This window comes from Tympanuchus pallidicinctus, unplaced genomic scaffold (assembly GCF_026119805.1).
Source record: "Tympanuchus pallidicinctus isolate F22 unplaced genomic scaffold, pur_lepc_1.0 scaffold43, whole genome shotgun sequence".
Classification (NCBI taxonomy): Eukaryota; Metazoa; Chordata; class Aves; order Galliformes; family Phasianidae; genus Tympanuchus; species Tympanuchus pallidicinctus.
This window is the reverse complement of record NW_026294762.1, coordinates 333,524-351,212: the sequence shown is the minus strand read 5'-3', so window position 1 is coordinate 351,212 and position 17,689 is coordinate 333,524. Positions and strand designations below refer to the sequence as shown.

The following is a 17,689-nucleotide window of genomic DNA, read 5'->3' as shown; positions in this document are numbered from 1 at the left end:
GCTCAAACCACAGCACTGCAGTGCCCAGGGGCTCTCTTTGTGCTCACATGTCACACGTGAGAGGATTTTGGGGTTTTGCACATGCTGTCCTGGTGCGTGGAAAGAAAGGGGACTGAGCTGCCCCAGTGTGGAGCTCGGGGCCGTTAGGAGCACATGTGGTGATGCTGAGGATGAGGACTGGCGGCCATGGGGTCCCACTGCATCTCCTCTGCATCTGATTTCTTGTTGTACAGGTGTTGTTCTTGGCCCCTTACTATGAGCACATCAAAAGCAGTGCATTACGCTGGAGCATCTCCCGAACAAAGCTAACACTCCTGGGGATGTGTGGTGTGGAAACGAATGGGGCTTTTCCACCAGAGCCAGAGACATTGCTGGTGTGGCATGGCTTTCTGCGGCCTGCAGCGATGGCCGAGTCCACAACCCCAAAGCAGCCCCTTCTCATCGTTCCCTTGGGGTTTCCCTGCTCCCCAGACAAGTGCAGCTCCTCCTGAGTTTCACTGCAGCAGCAGGACCTCCCCTCCCAGCCAGGCTCTTTTCCTGGAGCCAAGAAGAGCGTTTTACAGCTGGGCTCCAACACCATCAAATCACAACCATTGCAGAGCTGCTGGCACCTGGAAATGGGCCTGAAATGCCTGGGAACAGTAAGGAATGCCACCGAGGTGCTGAGGCAGGATGAGGGACCTGCAAAGAAGTCGCTCCCTGCTGCATTTTTGGAGACCTCGAAATGGTTCCAGGAAAATCCCAAGTTCCAAATGGCTCCAAAAAATCCAATGGTTCCACATTCCAAATCCCAGTGGTTCCAAAACATCCCAAGAGATGTGGAGAAAATGTACAGCTCTACACTGGGTTCTGTGTGGCTGCAGTGCGCTCTCCACAAGGATCAAATGTTTGGGGCAAAAGCCAAAGCCAATGTTGTGCTTCCTATCTAAAATCCTCCAGCTCTTCTTCTCTGCAAAAGGAAGCTGGGTATGAGTGGCCATTTACTCTATTCTGTGCAGTTCCAAGTACTGAATATGAATTTGCCACTCACTGTACTCTGCCAGAACTAGTGGAGGTTGAATGAAATGCATTAGCCCACGTATGGAATTTGTGCAAAGAGAATATTTATTGAGAGAAAGTGTGATGCATCTCTGTGCGTCATTTGAGCAGACAGCGGACAAAGCCAGTTCAGCTTTGCCACACTGCCCCAAACCTGGCATTTCAGCCCCAAACTCTGGTTTAGGACAATCCCACCCCTGCCAAGCAGCCCAGAAATCATTTCAGATCTAGCTAGCAAAATGAATGTGAGAGCAGTGCTGGGGCTCAAATTGATTCCAGGAAAATCCCAAGTTCCAAATGGCTCCAAAAAATCCAATGGTTCCACATTCCAAATCCCAGTGGTTCCAAAACATCCCAAGAGATGTGGAGAAAATGTGCAGCTCTTCACTGGGTTCTGTGTGGCTGCAGTGCGCTCTCCACAAGGATCAAATGTTTGGGGCAAAAGCCAAAGCCAATGTTGTGCTTCCTATCTAAAATCCTTCAGCTCTTCTTCTCTGTGTCAGGAAGCTGCACATGAGGGACGTTTGCTCTATTCTCTGCAGTTCCAAGTATTGAGGACAGCCATTTGCTGTACTCTGACAGCACTACCAGAGGTCTAGTGAAATGAAATCAGCTCCCATATGGAATTCAGGCAAAGAGAATATTTATTCTGTGAGTAATAAAGCAACTCTGAGTTGAAAGCATGATGTGCGTGTGTGACATTTGAGCAGAAGCAGTCAGCACGTAGCAGATAAATCCAGCTCTGTTTTCCCACACTGCCCCAAACCTGGCATTTCAGCCCCAAGCTCTGGTTTAGGTCAACTCCCACCCCTGCCAAGCAGCCCAGAAACCATTTCAGATCTAGCTAGCACCATGAGTGTGAGTAGTGCTGGGGCAAGCAGCTGGCTGCCTTCCCTTCCTGCGGTAAGCAGATCTTCCTGTTGTTCAGCAGGAGACGTGAGCCAGAGCCGTGCCCCCCGTCCCCCCTCTGAAGGCACAGGAGCATTTACAAGGTGTTGGCACCGAGATTCACCCTGACAGCACCGATGGCCCTGACTCCCCTGTCCAGGCTGCGAGCAGAAGGGCTCCGCAGCGAGCCGAGCGTTGTGGCTGTCAGCTCCGTGGGGAAAGGATTGGATGGAGCATTCAGGGGGCCATGGTGGATCCACAGCTCCTTCGTGGTGCAGAAGGACTTTGCAGGAGGGCCGCGCTGCACCCCCAGGTCTTTAATCGTGCAGTAAGTGTGGGATGTGGCAACTTCAGGGCGCAGCTCTACTTCCTTGGTGGTGCAGAACGTGGAGCGTTGTTGGGGGCTTCGGAAGACGCAGAGATGTGTGGTATGACTTTGTGTTGAATTCCCCAACCTCAACAGCGGATGCTGCACCTCTTGGGTCTGCAGTGAGTTGTGTTTTGTCACACACATCCACACCAGGCAGCAAGCTAAAAGCAGCACAGACAGGAGCAGCAGAGCCAAGCAGGCCAGGTAGAGCACCCAGCGCAGGAGACAGCAATGGCTCAGCACCCAGTGCTCCCAGTGCAGACCCTTCACAGCTGCCTGCGAGTGCAGCACGGATGGAGTCTGTGCTGGAGTGGAGCACGGGCAGAGCAGGGGAGGGGGAAGCGGAGGAGATGGGCGGGGGAAGTGCGTGGTGTCCAGGGGAGCAGACAGCGTAGGGGTGTGAGCAGAAAGCGTGGTGTTGGGGACCACCGGTGTGGGGACGTCAGAGCAGAAGGTGAAGATGTGGTGATTGAAATGCTCTCTGGCTCGGTGGAGGAAGGCAGAGCTGAAGGACTGGTGGAAAATGCTCTGGTGAACGTTGTGAAAGGGCTGCTGGCAGCATGGGTGGTGAGGGTGCTCTGCCGATGGCTGCTGGTGCTGGGAGCAGCCGTCGGAGAGATGGTGGGGCTGTGCGAGGTGCTGGGGGGAGCAGTGTAAAAAGGGGCAGTGCTGGGGGGCTGCGAGAGATGCACAGTGCTGGGGGGGGTGATGGCGCGACTGGTGGATGCAGGAGGGGCGGTGCTGGGAGCCGTGGTGTGTGCAGGGGTGGTAAGGAAAGCAGTCGGGGTCAGACCGGGGCCGGCAGGGATGCCGAGGGGAGGAACGGCGGATGTGAGAGCGGGCTGAGTAAGAGCGCGTGGGGCGGTGCTGGGCTCTTTGGAGCTGGGTGGATACGTGGGGGTCAAGGAGGTCCCGTGAGGCATTTTGGGGGTCCATTCCACATCAGGGTAATCGTATTCATCCTCCTCTGCATCCCCCACGTGGCCGCAGTTGGGCTTGAAGCGGACGATGGGCTTGTGCTGGTGCTCGTCGGGGCTGCGGCACAGCACCTTCTCCGGGGCCAGCTCCACCTTCGTCTTCCCCAGGCCGCGCTCGGGCTCGTAGACGCTCCCCTCGTTGCCGAGGATCCAGGAGCGCAGGTAGAGCAGGTCGCAGTCGCAGTGCCAGGGGTTGTCGGTGAGGAAGACGTAGGCGAAAAGGTGCCACTCGGGGAAGAAGCCGGAGGGCAGCGCGCGGAGCCGGTTCCCCGACAGCCACAGCGTCTCCAGCTTCTCCAGGTCCTGCAGCAGCCCGGCGGGGAGCTCCTCCAAGGCGTTGTCCGACAGATCCAAGTCCTCCAGCACCCGCAGCCCCGCGAAGGCGTCCTCGGGGAGCGTCTGCAGCGCGTTGCCCCGCAGGTCCAGGTCCCGCAGCCGCGGCACGGCGCGGAAGGCGGCGGGGGCCAGAGCGCGCAGCTGGTTGTGAGCCAGGGCCAGGCGGGTGAGCGCGGGCAGGACGTGCAGGGCGGGCAGAGCCCGCAGCGCGTTGCGGGACAGCAGCAGCTCCTTCAGGCTGGGCAGCGGGTCCTCGGCGTGCACGGCCCGCAGGCCGTTGTCGGACAGGTCGAGGTCCTGCAGGGCGGGCAGCGGCCGGAAGGCGGCGGTGGAGACGGACTCCAGGCGGTTGGCGTTGAGCAGCAGGATGCCCGTGTCCTCGGGCAGGCCGGCGGGCACCGCGCCGAGATCGCGCCCGGTGCAGTTCACCTCCACGATGTCCTTCACCTTGTTCATCTCCCACGGGCAGGGCGGCGGCGGGGCGGCGGCGGCGGGCGGCAGCGCTGCGAGGATCAGCGGCAGCAGAGCGGGGAAGCGCGCGGCCTGCGGGGAGAGCCGAGCTGCGGGCGCCTGCGGTGCGGCCCCGGCCCGCCGCGCTCCTGCGCCGGCCGTTCTGGAGTCCGCGGCCCCGACCTCCTCCGGCCCCGCCCAGCCCCGCGGACAGCAGGCTCGGAAAGCGCCAGCTCTGCCCTCGTGCCCTCCTCCAAAGCGTGAAGGCGCCCCGCGTGTTGCTGCCCCCCAGGCGGCCGTTCCAGCCTCGCTGCTGCAGAAGCAGGGGCTCAGAGGCGTCTCTGCAGCCTCACGCTCCCGGTCCTGGGAAGCTGTGCCTGGGCTGGAAGGGGCTCCCTGAACACGCTTCTGCCCACAAGAGCCCTCTGCCACACTTGTGTTCGTGGGCCAGGAGATGAAGCGCAGGACCAGAGCTTCCTCTGCGCAGGTGCTCATGGCCCGAGCAGCCAGAGCGCGAGCACCCAGACTCAGAGCATATGGACCCCGAGCACCCAGACCACCCAGACCCAAGGGCCACCGCTCCCCTGCGCTCACCATGACCCCTCAGTGTCTGCTCTCCTGCTGCGTTGCCTCCCGTCTGGCAGCAGAGGCTGGACAGGCCCTGTATCAGCACCCGCAGCTGCTGGGAGGGAAGCTGTGGTTTGTGGAGAAGCCGAGCTCATCTGCCCTGCTTCCACACCACCTCCTGCTTTCCCTGTGCTGCCACATCACGGCTCCTTGCAGAAGTCTCCACCCAAGTGCAGATCAGCTCCGTCATTTCTTGCTTCCGCACCGTAAAGGGGTGAGGATTGCGCACAGGAGCAGCCCCAAAGGGGCTTTGCACCCCAAAGGCTGGGTCACTTCCAACCCTGGGACACGTGTCCCTTGCACTGAGAGCTGCCCCTTGCCCTGCCTCAAAGCAGCTCCTTTGCAGCTCTCCCTGGCTTCCAGCCCCCCACCTGGGGACGGCAGCCTGGTGGCGAAGTGGGGAGAGCTGGATTCTGCGCGTGACCTCAGGGTTGGTGGTGTCCAAAAGGGCTCCTTTCTTTCTGACTTGCCAGGCAAGAAGGGGATGGATGTGCTGGACTGCAAGGCAGCTTTAGCACTGCTGGGAGAAGCCACAGCACAGAGCGGGCAAGGAGATTAGAGGCAGAGGAAGGAGCTGGGCTTGGCAGATCTTCCTGCTCTCAGTTCCTACAGCCAAGCTGTCTCTGCCTCCCAGGTCACCACAGAGCACTTCAGGGCTCAGGCCGTGGGGTCACACAGAAGCTCCAAGGGCGGATGTTGACCAGGATGGTTTTTGCATTGGTTCTCCATTCTGTGGACTCAGCGGTGAATCCCAGCCAGCAGCTAAGGACCCACTGCTTGCCCACTGACCCCCAGAGCAGGAGAGAGGAGAGAACAGGAAGAATAGAACTCCTGGATTGAGATAGTGAGAGTTTAATAAAGGCCATGAGAAAAAGCATCAGCAAAACCCCCAAGTGATACAAAGGCACTTTGTTTGTCTTACCACCTCCTGCCAGCAAACCGGTGCTCAGGCAGACCCTGACCTCGGTGCCACAGAATCATGGAATGTAATCACAGAATGGTTTGCAGCCATGAGCTCTCCTCAGAGCTTCTCTCCTCCCGGCTGAACAAGCTTAGCTGTCCTCCATAGGAGTGGTGTTCCAGCCCTCTGAGCACCTTCATGACCTCCTCTCGGCTCTCCCCAACAGATCCACATCTTTTCTATGCTGGGGCCTTAGAGCGGAGCACAGGTGGAACCTCATAAGAATGGAGCAGAGGGGGAAATGACCTCCCTCAATTTGCTAAATGCAATTCCTTTCTCAAATTCTCACCCCCAGCTTAGGTAGTCCTACATTTATTGTCTCTGAAAACAAGCAAACATCTTCAACCTAAAGTGTTCATAAGCAAGACTTCTTCCTCAAATCTATTTATAATTCACAGTCCAAGTGTTTTGATTCTCAGAACTGTCCCCAAATATTCTTATATATCTGAAATGAATCTTGATTTTTGTCTGACTGATGCTGCCCGCCTGTGAGTCCCCCCAGCTCCAGATTTAGCAATATTGATCAAGGAGCCAAATTGCAGCCTTAGTGTTCAGCTTGCAGTGAGGGAGTTGGAGGCAGTGGTTTCCAACAGAATGCATGGGGTAGGAAGGGAGAGATCAGATGTTCCCCCCTCTTACAGTCCCCAGGAATAAGACTGCACATGATTTCCTCTCCTGCACTGCAGTGCTCCTGCTCCCTCGGCATGGGAAGTTCGGTGCCGGCTCCAGTACCACGATTCCCCTCTGCTGGCTGCTGTGGTCTGCGCACCCTCCTCAGCTCTGCCTCATTCTCCCCTCCTGATTTGCCTGAAGCATCTAAAGGTGAGCTTTACCAATGCACGTGGGTATGCGATGTGTGTGTGCATACACACGAATGCACTGTTAGTCAAGTTGTAGCAGGGAGGCGCTGTGTTTCTCGGTAGCACCCAGTAGTTCTGGCAGGGTTTGCTTTTTGTTTTGTGCAGCCTTTTGTCACTGTGAGACTGCTGAAAACCCATCTGAATACGGATCTTACTTACTAACATGTTTGCCTAATTGCAACGGACCACATTTTATAAAAGGGAATGCGTTGCACCACTGTCACTGCTCTCTCTTTGAATTAGTTTTTACTAATTAAGAAACAATGACTCATAGTAGCAGTGAAGCATTTCCCTGCATGCTATTTTGCAGTACTGCATTCTTCATTAGTGCTTGCCCTCCCACCACCATACCTGCCCTGTTACTCCTGTCTGAAGCTACTCTTAGCTGGACGTCTTACTTGCAATCATGATGTGCTCCTCAGGTGGCTTCTCCACTTTCCACTTGCAGGATCTCAAGCTGCTGCACAGGTAAAGGAGGAGAATGGGGAAGATTTCAGTGTCCCCACTTTGGCTCTGGCTCCTCTTGCAGTGCTCACATGAGGGGTCCTGCTATAGAGGAGGCTTTTTCTTGTGTATTCCAGCAAACACCTGGAGAACCTTGCTGCAAGCTCAGGCTGCATCTCTGAGCTGTTCCTTTTGGACTTCTCTGCAGTGAGGCTCAGTGCTCCTGGGCTGAGCGTGAACAGACTTTATTTGTGTTGCATACAAGTGTATGCTCATTCATTTCTGGAATTGAAAACACACTTGGCAATACAGGTAAAGCCTTTATTTGGAAAGGTCCATGCCTGCTGGACATCAGATGAGTGAAGGAGCTGGTGTGACAGCACGCCTGGCCTCAGATGAAGCATATACCTAACCCTAACCAGCCTTGGGCAGAGGTCCAGAGAGGTTACATCATTTACCTTTGGAGGTGGAGATGGCAAATTCATCCCAACTGATAAAGGCTGGTTGTTTAGCAGCAGGGATCAATCCCAGCAGCGCCTTCACTTTCCTCCTCCTCTTCATCAGGGCCACATTTTGAGCTGTGTACCAGGACCCAGCCAGAGCCAGGGGTGGACTTTTATCCCATGGAATGACACCGGTGGAAATGTGAAGATGGGGATCTCCTCATCCACGCTGAAGAACGCCACCCGGCCCAATTCATAATCCAGAGCGATCCGGACCCGCGTGGGAGTGTGAACATCGGGAAGGAGCGTGCGCTGCGGAGATGTGAGTGCCTGGAACTGCCCTGCCCACTGCCCCACGGCCCAGATGCCTTCCTCTGGGCCGAACTCAATCTCCCCTTTCCTCCTCACGTCTTCTCGACAGACGCCCACAGTCCAGCCCCCTCCATCCAGCACCACCTCCACCTCCCAGCAGTGCCTCCCCGCCGTGAAGCCCTCGCAGCCCAGCACGCAGCGCCAGGGATCGAAGCGCTCGGGGCGGCTGGGGACGTCCTGGCGTCGGTCTGTGCGCTTCACACTCCTGCCATCATCAGCCAGGATCAGGTCGCAGTGGGCAGTGCCTGCATCCAGAACCACCTTCGCTGTGGGCAGAGGGAGGCACGTGTCGGGCAGAGCTCTGCTGCTGGGGAAGAAGGGGAAGGGCGCAAAGAAGCGGGAAGACGTGCAAAGCATTGGCGTGAGGAGCAGAAAGAACTGCAGAGAGCCCAGAGCGGAGAGGAGAATCGTGGATCATAGAATCATAGAATGGCCTGGGCTGAAAAGGACCACAAAGATCATCTAGTTTCAACCACAGGCAGGAGGAGGAACAGCAGCACAACTCCCAGCTGAGCAAATCCTCACATCCCCAGAGCAAGACCAGCGCTGCTCGCTGGGGCCCAGGGCTCTCAGATGTGCCTTGGGGAGGGGCGTGCATCAAGCAGGGCCGTGAGCACAGCACTGCAAAGTGTGAGCATCCCAGCATCACTGCAGGGGGGGCAGGGGGAAATGAGGGTAAAGCAAAGAGGGCTCAGCCCCCAGAAGGCAGAGCTTCAATTACCATCTTCAATCGGCGCTGCATATCTTCTCCACACTTGAAAAAACATTAGAAAACAAACACGGATGAGAGAGAACCCGAACGCACCCATGGCACCAGTTTGCCTGGGATGATGACAGGCCACGTGCTGCACATTTCCCAGATTGGTGGTGCGTTTGTGAAAGTCATTTCATGGTGTGTGACTTCCAGCCTTCGGTGTCTGGTGATGAGAAGTGCCCCATGCAGTTCTGATAAATGCAGCCCCGTTGCTGGGCCTGACTCACATGTGTACTTACTGTCTGTGTGTGCCTTCTTTGCGAACAGGAAGCATTTTTTTTTCTTAGTATAGAAGAAGTACAGGAAGTAACTTAAAATATAAAGGATGGCAATGCTTCTGAAGTGAGTTCAGCATCTGTCACCTCTTCATTTCCCAGCAGCAGACCCAAACCAGGGTGTAAATGCAATACTCAGGGGAAAACGGACCAACTGAAACATCTCCCACATAGGAAGAGGAACGTACTCACCAAGTTCCTCAGCTTGTTTCTCTGCAAAACAAGGAACGAGCACAGATGGGAGCGGGCACCAGCTGGGACATCACCTCTCCCACAGCCGCCTGCGTAGAATGAGCCTTACCAATTTTGGAGTCACGGTCTCCTAAGCAGCAAAGAGAAAGACCCCCCGTTAGTGATGGACCCGCGGCACTGGGGGCAGCTGGAGGGCTGCATGGAGCAGTGCAGGGGGATTCTACCAGAGAGGATGGGACTTACGCAGCTCTGCGGCTTGTGCTGCTGCAAAGAGAACCAGAGGAACTCGTTACCATCACAGCAACACAAAATGTGAGACCCCAACCTGCCGCCTCTATCAGGAAGGGGCTTTTGCAGAGCAAATCTCTGCCAATATACAGCACCCTTGCTCTCTCTTTGCTTGTGCCATGAGCTTACTTAAAATTGCAGCATCATTTCACAATTTCATCCTTTTGTCATTTCAGAAATCAGTTCCTTAATTTTCTTGGCTGCTCTGTACCCCTTTGCCTCCACCACCCCATCCTTAAGATAATCAGATAATCATTATCCTTGTCTAATCAGTCAGTGGAAATTCTCCAGCTTTCCAATTCGTGGCAAAGTGGATCTTACCTATTTTTTTCTCATGCTTTCCTGTGAATAAAAACAGAAGAAAGAAACATCAGCGGTTTAAAAAACCACGCTGGTTATCTACATCTGCAGCTCCAAACCCACACAAGGCAGTGGGTCCAAATGACCCCAGAGGGGTCCCTGCCCCCCAGACCTCCCCAGAGCCCGAGCAGCGAGTCAGAGAGGGGCCCCTGCCCCAGCCCAGGGCTGTACCTTTCATTTTCAGCAGATAAACAGCAACGATGGAGAGAGCGACCACTGCAACCAGTACCAGGCTCAGGGCGATCTTCCACGGTCTGGCGTTTTGGAAAAAAGGATCTGAAAAATAAAAGAGCCCCGTAGGGCTTCGGTTACCCTGCAAGCGGTGACAGGACGCAGATTTATGTCTGTTCCAGGGAAAAGACAGCCTGTGCCCGCAGCATCGTGCTGCGCTTACCTGCGACGGAGAACAGGGACTCCTTCTCCTGGTTGTGCAGCGCAGCCCTGACCACGCAGGCCAGCTCCTGGCTGTCACCACTGGCGAGGACGAGGACACTCTCTGCTGTGTAGAGGCCACCGCCATCCTGGGTGAGGTTTTCAGAGAGGGAGGGCAGCCACTGCCCACGGGGGTCCCGCCACAGCAGCTGGGGCTGCGGGAACCAGCCTGCAGAGCGGCACGCCACGCGGATGCCGCCGTCCTGGTAGCGCTGCAGTGCGATGAGCGGGGCTGAGCCACTGGCTGCAGGAAACGGTGGTTGTGGGTTATTATGGGGAGGGGGTGATGCTGGGTACGAGGTTGGGGGATAAGCAGCTCGTGGCAGGGGGTGGAACCGAATCACAGAATCACAGAATCGCCAAGGTTGGAAAGGACCTCAAGATCACCCAGTCCAACCATCCACCCGTCCCCAATAGCTCTCACCAAACCGTGTCCCTCAACACAAAGTCCAGACGTTCCTTGAACACCTCCAGGGTCGGTGACTCCACCACCCCCCAGGCAGCCCATTGCAGCGCCTGCCCACTCTTTCAGAAAAGCAGTATTTCCTCACATCCAGCCTAAATCTCCCCTGGTGCAGCTTGAAGCCATTCCCTCCAGTCCTATCACCAGTTACACGAGAGAAGAGGCCGACCCCAGCTCACCACAACCTCCCTTCAGGTAGTTATAGAGAGCAATGAGGTCTCCCCTGAGCCTCCTCTTCTGGAGGGCTTTAAGGCCCTCCCAGCACAAGCTGTTCTATGATGTTTTGTGTTTATGCACACAGAGAGCACCCAAGTTCTTATCCAGTCTTCTCCATAAACATCTGCCCTGGAGGCTGCTATAAAGTAATCCCCAGGTCTGGATATTAATATATAAAAGCATATTTTACTTTATTGCCCACTGCCTTTTTTTTTTTTTCCTATACCCATTTTTATATTAAGAAAATAATTTCAACACCATGTCTTGTGGGCAGCACGTCTCATTGGCCACGTGTGGCTGTGCAGCGGACACCTCCACCTCTCTGGGACAACTTGGTGAGCAAAGTCACAGCCTTGTGGAGTCACAGAACGGCTTGTGTTGGAAGGGACCACCAGGATTCCCTGGAAAAGCACGTGGGGTGACTGCGTGGGTAAAAGGTGGGAGAGAAGAGCGGGATGAAAAGTGGGGTGAAAGATGGGGAAGGAGGGCGGATGAAGGATGGGTGAGATTAGGATGAAGGTTGGGAGAGAGGAATGGGATGAAGGATGGATGAGAAGAATGGGATGAAGGGTGGGATGGAGGTTGGGAGAGAAGAATGGGATGAAGTGTGAGATAGAAGAATGGGATGACGAATGTGTAAGGAGAGTGGGAAGAAGGGGTGGAGAGAAGAGTGCTGGCTGTGAGCAAGCAAATCAGAGGTACTGGGAGGAGCCCCCCACAGAAGACAGGGACGCAGATGAATCATGAGAACAGCTTTTCCATGCTGTGAGAAGAGCTTTTTCACATAACTTGAGTGGATACAAGCTGAAGGACAAGATGCTTGCGTACAAGTGAGCTCAAGAACAGAATGCAGAGGCTGTGGAAACTCACAACTCGCCAAACAACGATAAGAAAGAAGGGTAGACACCCCATTATCGAAGACAGGAAAGTGAAACAGGTGCCTCAGCTCAACACAACACCCCCCAACCCCTTTAAAGATTGAAAGTTCACATCAAGAAAAACGGTTAGCCTTTATCTGATGACCACCAGAGACCCCCGCCGTGTTTTAGGATGCACGCTCAACAGGGCAGAACAACATAATTCCTCAGAATTCTGCCCCATTTTCTTGTAGATAATGAATATCTATATGTTATATCTTTAAAAATGCAACCACTGCTTTTCTCAGCGTGTGCCAGCAGGAGATATCCGCCTCGCACCCAGCAGAGCGAACCCACAGAATCACAGAAATCACAGAATCACCCGGGTTGGAAGGGACCTCAAGGATCATGTAGTTCCAACCCCCCTGCCCAGCAGGGCCACCAAACACACATTCAGATCAGGTTGCCCAGGACCCCGTCCAACCTGGCCTTGAACACGTCCAAGGACGGGGCATCCACAACCTCCCTGGGCAGCCCGTTCCAGGGCCTGACTGCTCTCCTTGTAAAGAACTTCCCCATAACATCCAACCTAAATCTTCCCTCCTTCAACTTGGATCCATTTCCCCTAGTCCTGCTGTTGTCAGCCCTTTGGAAGAGTTTACTCCCCTCCTGGGTGTAGGTTCCCTTCAGGTATTGATAGGCTGCAATGAGGTCACCCCGCAGCTTCTCTTCTCCAGGCTGAACAAGCCCAACTCCCTCAGCCTGTCCTCATAGGGGAGGTGCTCCAGCCCCCTGCTCATCTCAGTCGCCCTCCTCTGGACCCTTTCCAAAATCTCAATGTCTTTCTTGTGCTGAGGGCTCCACACCTGGACACAGGACTCCAGGTGGGGCCTCACAAGAGCTGAGTAGAGAGGGACGATCACCTCCCTGTCCCTGCTGACCACCCCTCTCCTGATGGAGCCCAGGATCCCATTTGCCTTTCGAGCTGCCAGAGCGCACTGCTGGCTCACGTTCAGTCTCTCGTCCATCAGGACCCCCAGGTCCTTCTCTGCCGAGCTGCTCTCAAGGCCCACTCCTCCCAGCCTCTACGGGTGCCTGGGGTTCTTCCAGCCCAAATGCAAAACCTTGCACTTTGCCGTGTTGAACCCGTCTGCTTCAGAACCTTCCATGGGTTGCAGTTTGGTTCGGCGCATCGCAGACCACAGACCTGTGACCTGCAGCTCCACCGCAGCCTCGTCATATCCCTGATCAGTGCGAACAAAGCAGGTGTAGCTCCCTCTGTCAGACAGCTGGACGCGGAGGATTCTCAAGCTCACGCTGCCATTGGCGAGGCGCATTTCCGTGCGCCCTTGGTATCGAAGCTCCTGGTCCCCATACTGGTCCTGGCCATCCCTGTAGCGATGCACGAAGGGCGTGAATTGGTCCCTAAACCACGTCACCTCCATGTCCTGTGTGCTCTGCTCCGGGGACAGGCGGCATGGCAGCACCACGTCCTGCCCCACAGCCACGGCCACAGGGTCAGGGGGGCCCTGCACGCTGAACGGGGCTGGAAGAAAGCAAGAAATCACTGTGAGTTGGCTGAAAGCCTGTGCTGAAAGCTTGTGCTGAAAGCCTGTGCTGTGCCACGCCATGGGCAGAGCAAACACAGCCATGGGGGCTCATACCTGACTGCAGCTTGTGAACGTGGAAAATGGCACTGTAAATGACAGCAGCCAGCATAGGGCAGTGGAGGCAGCAGCCAGAAAACATCGTCTTCACGAAGCCCACCCTGAGAATGGAGAAGGGAAGTGAAGGGAGAGCAGAGAGGTGAGAAGAGAAGCAGGGTGGCAGAACATTATGGGGGGTGACGTACTTTTAAAGGGATTATTTTGCTGCTTTTGGCACAGTTTTTATAATAACCAGCCTAAGGTTGGAATCCCCAAGATTGAACTCGATTTTACATCAGCAGCCCAACTTTGCCACTTTCCCACTGCCTTAAAGAAGACGCCGTACCTTGTCCTTTGTTGAGAACAAATCTAAAACCTGTTGCAGCAGATGGGTGCTTTGTGCCCAAAGCAGCACGCACTGTGCTTTGAATCTGGAATTCTTGCTGCTCTTATGCAGCCCTGAATTAGGAGTTGGAAACATTCAGGATGGCAACGAGAAACCTGACGGAGTGCCCACGGCAGTGAGTCCAAGCTCCTGGCCCAATCCCAACGGGGATGCTCACAGGGATGATCCCCACTTTGGGATGGGGATGGAAGGAGCACAACAACCGCAGCCAGCCACCCCCCAGCCCCAAGCTTACCACTCGTGCAGTCCTTTCTCTGCCAGCGGGGGTGGAGGGCAGGGAGCAGGAAATGCAACCGCTGAATGAGATCTCACAGCCGGGACGCCCATTTCCTTCTGCACCTCCTCCATTCAGAAACGAAAGTAACAGAGGTATTTGGGCATTGCTGACGGGAGGATTTGCTCTGGAAATGCTGTTGCTGCTTGGGGGTTGCTGGGGGCTCACACAGCAGCGGGACACGGAGCACACAAAGGCACAGACCTGGCCCACACTGGGGAACGGAGCCGACGGCTCAAAATAAAAGCGTTTGTGCTGATAGGGCGTGCATCACTTCGAGAAGCGTGGCTTCTGCAGCTCATAGGGATGCTGATGATGTCAAGCATGTGGGCAGGGAGGAACATGCAGGGGAAGAGAGTGGGAAGGGCAAACCCTGGGGGTAGAAATTCCACGGGATGGGCTGAGCTGGGGTGAAGGCATCACTCCTGGGCACATGAAAAAGTGCCTGTAAAGGGGGGAGGAAAAGGGGGAGGGCACAAAGACCAGTGTGCACCATCCCCCATTACCAGATGAGCAATTCAAGCCCTGCCAACGTCTCTCCCCTCAACCCATTGGCAGCACAGCACAGCTGGGTAAGTCTGTAAGGAGCCAAAGCTCCTCCATCTGACTCCGCACAACCCGGGCACCCGATAAGCTGGTGTCCCCAGCTGACGTCCCACCCGAGCACAGGGGACCCAGCAGGGCTCAGAGCTCCGTCTGGCACAGACGGCTCTTATCACCAGCCTGCAGGTGGCCGAGGGGAGGGGAGATGCAGGGATTCCCACGATGCCTCTCTGCAAACAGCATGGGGACACTGTGGGAACACTCCTTTCTAGCCGCCATCTGATGAGGTCCGGTGAGCAAACTGAAGGTGTCTGGACCCATCTGAACCCTTCTTTCCCACTGTCAGCCTGCAGTGAGTGCTGACTGTGCTGGGATGCTGTGACTTCTCCAGCATTCCCCAAGCTTCTGGAAAAGAGGGTCCCCTTTATCATCTTCACATGGTCTCTGTGTCCCACAGTTTCCACTTTCAGCGGGGGCCATGTCTCTGCTCCTGTTGACGTTCTGCAGAAATGCTCATTTCCAAGATGGAGGGAGAAGAGATGGAGACCTTGGCCAATGAAGAGGAGGAGAGGAGAGAAAGAGGTGAGTTTTTAGAGGCGACTGTGCTGTCTGGGAGAAAAGCGCGTCCTGCTTCTGCTGTGAAGAGATAGAAATAGAAAGGGGCAAAGCTCCTGGGGGTTGTCATAAGGCTGAGACTTGGTGATCCCTCCACCCCCAGCTGGATTCCTCTGGCTTATCTGTAGACCCACCAGCAGCACCAGGCACCTGAGCTGCCATCCTGGCTCCCACCTCTGCACACAGAGAGGAAGAGGAATGTGAGGCCATGGGCGATCAGTCCTGGGCTCAGAGTCGCGTTTTGTGCTGGTCTGTGCCCAGGTGTGCCTGCTGCTCTCTTGCAGCACGAGGAAAACCCACACTCAGGGCCAGGTGTCTGCACAGCAGGTGCAGCTACATCCTCCAGGAAAGGGGATCCCCTTGGCCAGGGATTGCATGGGAAGCCCCAGAGAGGGCAGGACCAGAGCAGCTCGAGCCTCGGGCAGCCCAGCACAGAGAGATCCTCACCCCACGATGGAGATCTCTGGACAGGGGGAAGGAATTCAGCCCATCCCTTCCTTTGCTGGGTGGGTTCAGCCCTGACATAACATGGGGTTCTGCGTGTCCTGAGCGGCTTCTCCTCTGTCCCCAGCTGATTTCACCCTGGATCCGAACACCGCCAACCCCTTCCTGCTCCTGGCTGACGATGGGCGAGATGTGAGACGTGGGGAGGTGTGGGCATCACTGCCCGATGGCCCCGAGCGCTTCGGCACGGAGCCGTGCGTGCTGGGAGACCGCGGCTTCTCCTCGGGGCAGCACTGCTGGGAGGTGGAGGTGGCCGACGGTGGTGACTGGTGGGCAGTGGGGGTGGCCCAGCACTCCGTCAGGAGGAAGGGGGTCCTCAGTTTTACCCCCCAGGAGGGGATCTGGGCTGTGGGGCAGTGGTTCGGGCAGTACTACGCTTTCACCTGCCCTGACTGGACAGCCCTGCGCCTTGCCCAGCTGCCCAGGGCCATCCGGGTCTCCTTGGACTTTGGGGGCAGGCAGGTGGTATTTGCTGATGCTAAAAGCAAAGACCAGATCTTTGCCTTCTGCCTGGCCTCATGTCCCGAGGAGATGCTATACCCGTGGCTTTGGGTGGGAAAAGACTCGTGGCTGAAGCTGTGCCCCTGATGTAGAGGGAGCACGGAGGGCAGGAGCAAAACTGGAAAGAAGGAAACCATCAGCCTGGCTCTCAGTGCGGGGCACTGGGAGAGCTGCACATCCTCGCTGGTTGGTGATTCCTCACGTGGTCCCTCTGGCCACCAAGCAGAAGGTCAGTGATGGATGGGGAACTGGAAGGTCTTGGGGATGGATGCCACACAGGAGCTTCTCCATCCCCCTCCGCCCCACAGCAGGGGAGGCTCTTAGGAGATCACTGCAAGGGGACCCCGGGACTGAGAGGTGGCGCATCGGCTCTGTGCGTGGCCATGAGAAATACAGCAGATCCAAAGGCCTTGAAAGCTGCTGAGTGCCACGTCTGTTTTTTTTCAGATAAGCTCAATGGTGAAGTAAAAAATGTAAGAACACAGCTGGGTGCTGGAGCTCATGATAACACTTATCTGCTCCATGCATCTGAACCCTCTCTCGGCCTTATTTCCAGCTCTCACTGATGTGCATTGGGCACACGTGTCTTCCTCCACACTCCTTGCAGCAGGGCACTGGGAAAAGCTGGAGGGATGGGCAGGGAAAGTGAGGCAGAAACGGTGGTGTCCAAAGTCCATAGGCCAGATCACTCCTATGGACTTGCCATGCTTGGATCTCCATCCTCCCTCCAGCTTGGTTTCCTTTTCCTCCTTCAGTCTTTCAGCTGTTCAAAAACACACTGAAACAACCCAGTTCAACCTCTCCCAGGAATACACCTGGAGCAATTTGCTCAGGGAAATTCTACCCCTAGAAGCTGATCTGTTACAGTTCCTTTACCAGAAGCAGTCAAGGCAGATATGCATCAGGAAGTTGAACTTCCTTCCTGGTTTGCCAGGAATTTACTGTTGGGATCCAAGAAAACCAATTAATATCAGGAGAGGATTGCTGAAGATGCACGCGTACCACGCAGCAGCCGGTTTGTTTCTTTCCCTTCTTTGCCTGTCAGGAAATAAAGGATGTGAGCAGTGCATCCCTGATATGTGAGCAATCTGCCTATTTTGCTGGGCAGAAATCTTTGCAATCCCAAAGCAACATCACGATAAAAGGGAAAAAGCAGCACGTATCTGTCCAGAACATCACCAGCATCATAGAGAGGAGATGAACAGAAGTCTGTTTTTGTGAGATCCTGGGCAGCAAAGCTCTCACGCACGCCAGCAATTTTGGCGCTATAAAAACGAGGGGGGAAGTTTCTCGTGTATGTCTGCAGTTTAGAATAATACAGGATAATAAACTGAGTGTTTGAAAGAGGCCTTCCCCCAAATCTCTACATGTTTCTTGGTTGAACTCATGGCTGTGGGGCCGGGAGGGGTGGGGGCTGCACCTCTGGGGCCTTTTGTTTTCGGTACCACAGCGACTCTGGGGGCTGGGAGAGAATTGGGGCTGTGGGGAACCCAACACTCCTGGACCCCAGCAGCTCTGGGAACCCCTGACAGCTTCCAGACCTTCCCAATGTATCCGAGACCCCCAACAGCTTCTGGCCCCAACAGCTCTGGAACCC

General features: G+C 55.6%; 3 protein-coding genes across 6 annotated transcripts; 1 reads left to right on the top strand and 2 right to left on the bottom strand.

Moving 5' to 3' along the window:
* Nucleotides 1–1,661: 1,661 nt before the first annotated feature.
* LOC128090091 (platelet glycoprotein Ib alpha chain-like) lies at nucleotides 1,662–5,427 on the bottom strand. Its single transcript, XM_052702108.1, is given in 3 exon segments — nucleotides 1,662–2,736; nucleotides 2,739–4,152; nucleotides 4,654–5,427. Coding segments are annotated over 3 exon segments (2,130 nt in total). The 5' UTR covers nucleotides 4,657–5,427; the 3' UTR covers nucleotides 1,662–2,023.
* A 95-nt stretch (nucleotides 5,428–5,522) lies between these two features.
* Nucleotides 5,523–14,163, bottom strand: LOC128090099 (butyrophilin subfamily 1 member A1-like). Of its 2 annotated transcripts, none has more exons than XM_052702135.1 (12): nucleotides 13,891–14,163; nucleotides 13,268–13,371; nucleotides 12,811–13,149; nucleotides 10,030–10,311; nucleotides 9,807–9,911; nucleotides 9,597–9,617; nucleotides 9,231–9,248; nucleotides 9,097–9,117; nucleotides 8,988–9,008; nucleotides 8,488–8,520; nucleotides 6,906–8,032; nucleotides 5,523–5,838 (listed from the first exon to the last, which is right to left on the bottom strand). In XM_052702135.1, exons 1-11 carry the CDS (start codon nucleotides 14,001–14,003, stop codon nucleotides 7,512–7,514), a joined length of 1,578 nt encoding a protein of 525 aa, XP_052558095.1. In that variant the 5' UTR covers nucleotides 14,004–14,163; the 3' UTR covers nucleotides 5,523–5,838; nucleotides 6,906–7,511. The 2 variants fall into 2 exon arrangements, with proteins under 2 accessions (XP_052558095.1, XP_052558094.1); XM_052702134.1 differs by having other exon boundaries at nucleotides 9,231–9,251; nucleotides 13,891–14,162.
* Nucleotides 14,164–14,397: 234 nt separating this feature from the next.
* On the top strand, nucleotides 14,398–17,452 carry LOC128090108 (thaicobrin-like). 3 transcript variants are annotated; one of them, XM_052702158.1, is made up of 3 exons: nucleotides 14,398–14,759; nucleotides 14,930–15,054; nucleotides 15,659–17,452. In XM_052702158.1, the coding sequence occupies exons 2-3, from the start codon at nucleotides 14,982–14,984 to the stop codon at nucleotides 16,177–16,179; spliced, it is 594 nt and encodes a 197-aa protein (XP_052558118.1). In that variant the 5' UTR covers nucleotides 14,398–14,759; nucleotides 14,930–14,981; the 3' UTR covers nucleotides 16,180–17,452. The 3 variants fall into 3 exon arrangements, with proteins under 3 accessions (XP_052558118.1, XP_052558117.1, XP_052558116.1); XM_052702157.1 differs by having other exon boundaries at nucleotides 14,398–14,779; XM_052702156.1 differs by having other exon boundaries at nucleotides 14,398–14,824.
* The last annotated feature ends 237 nt before the right edge of the window (nucleotides 17,453–17,689 follow it).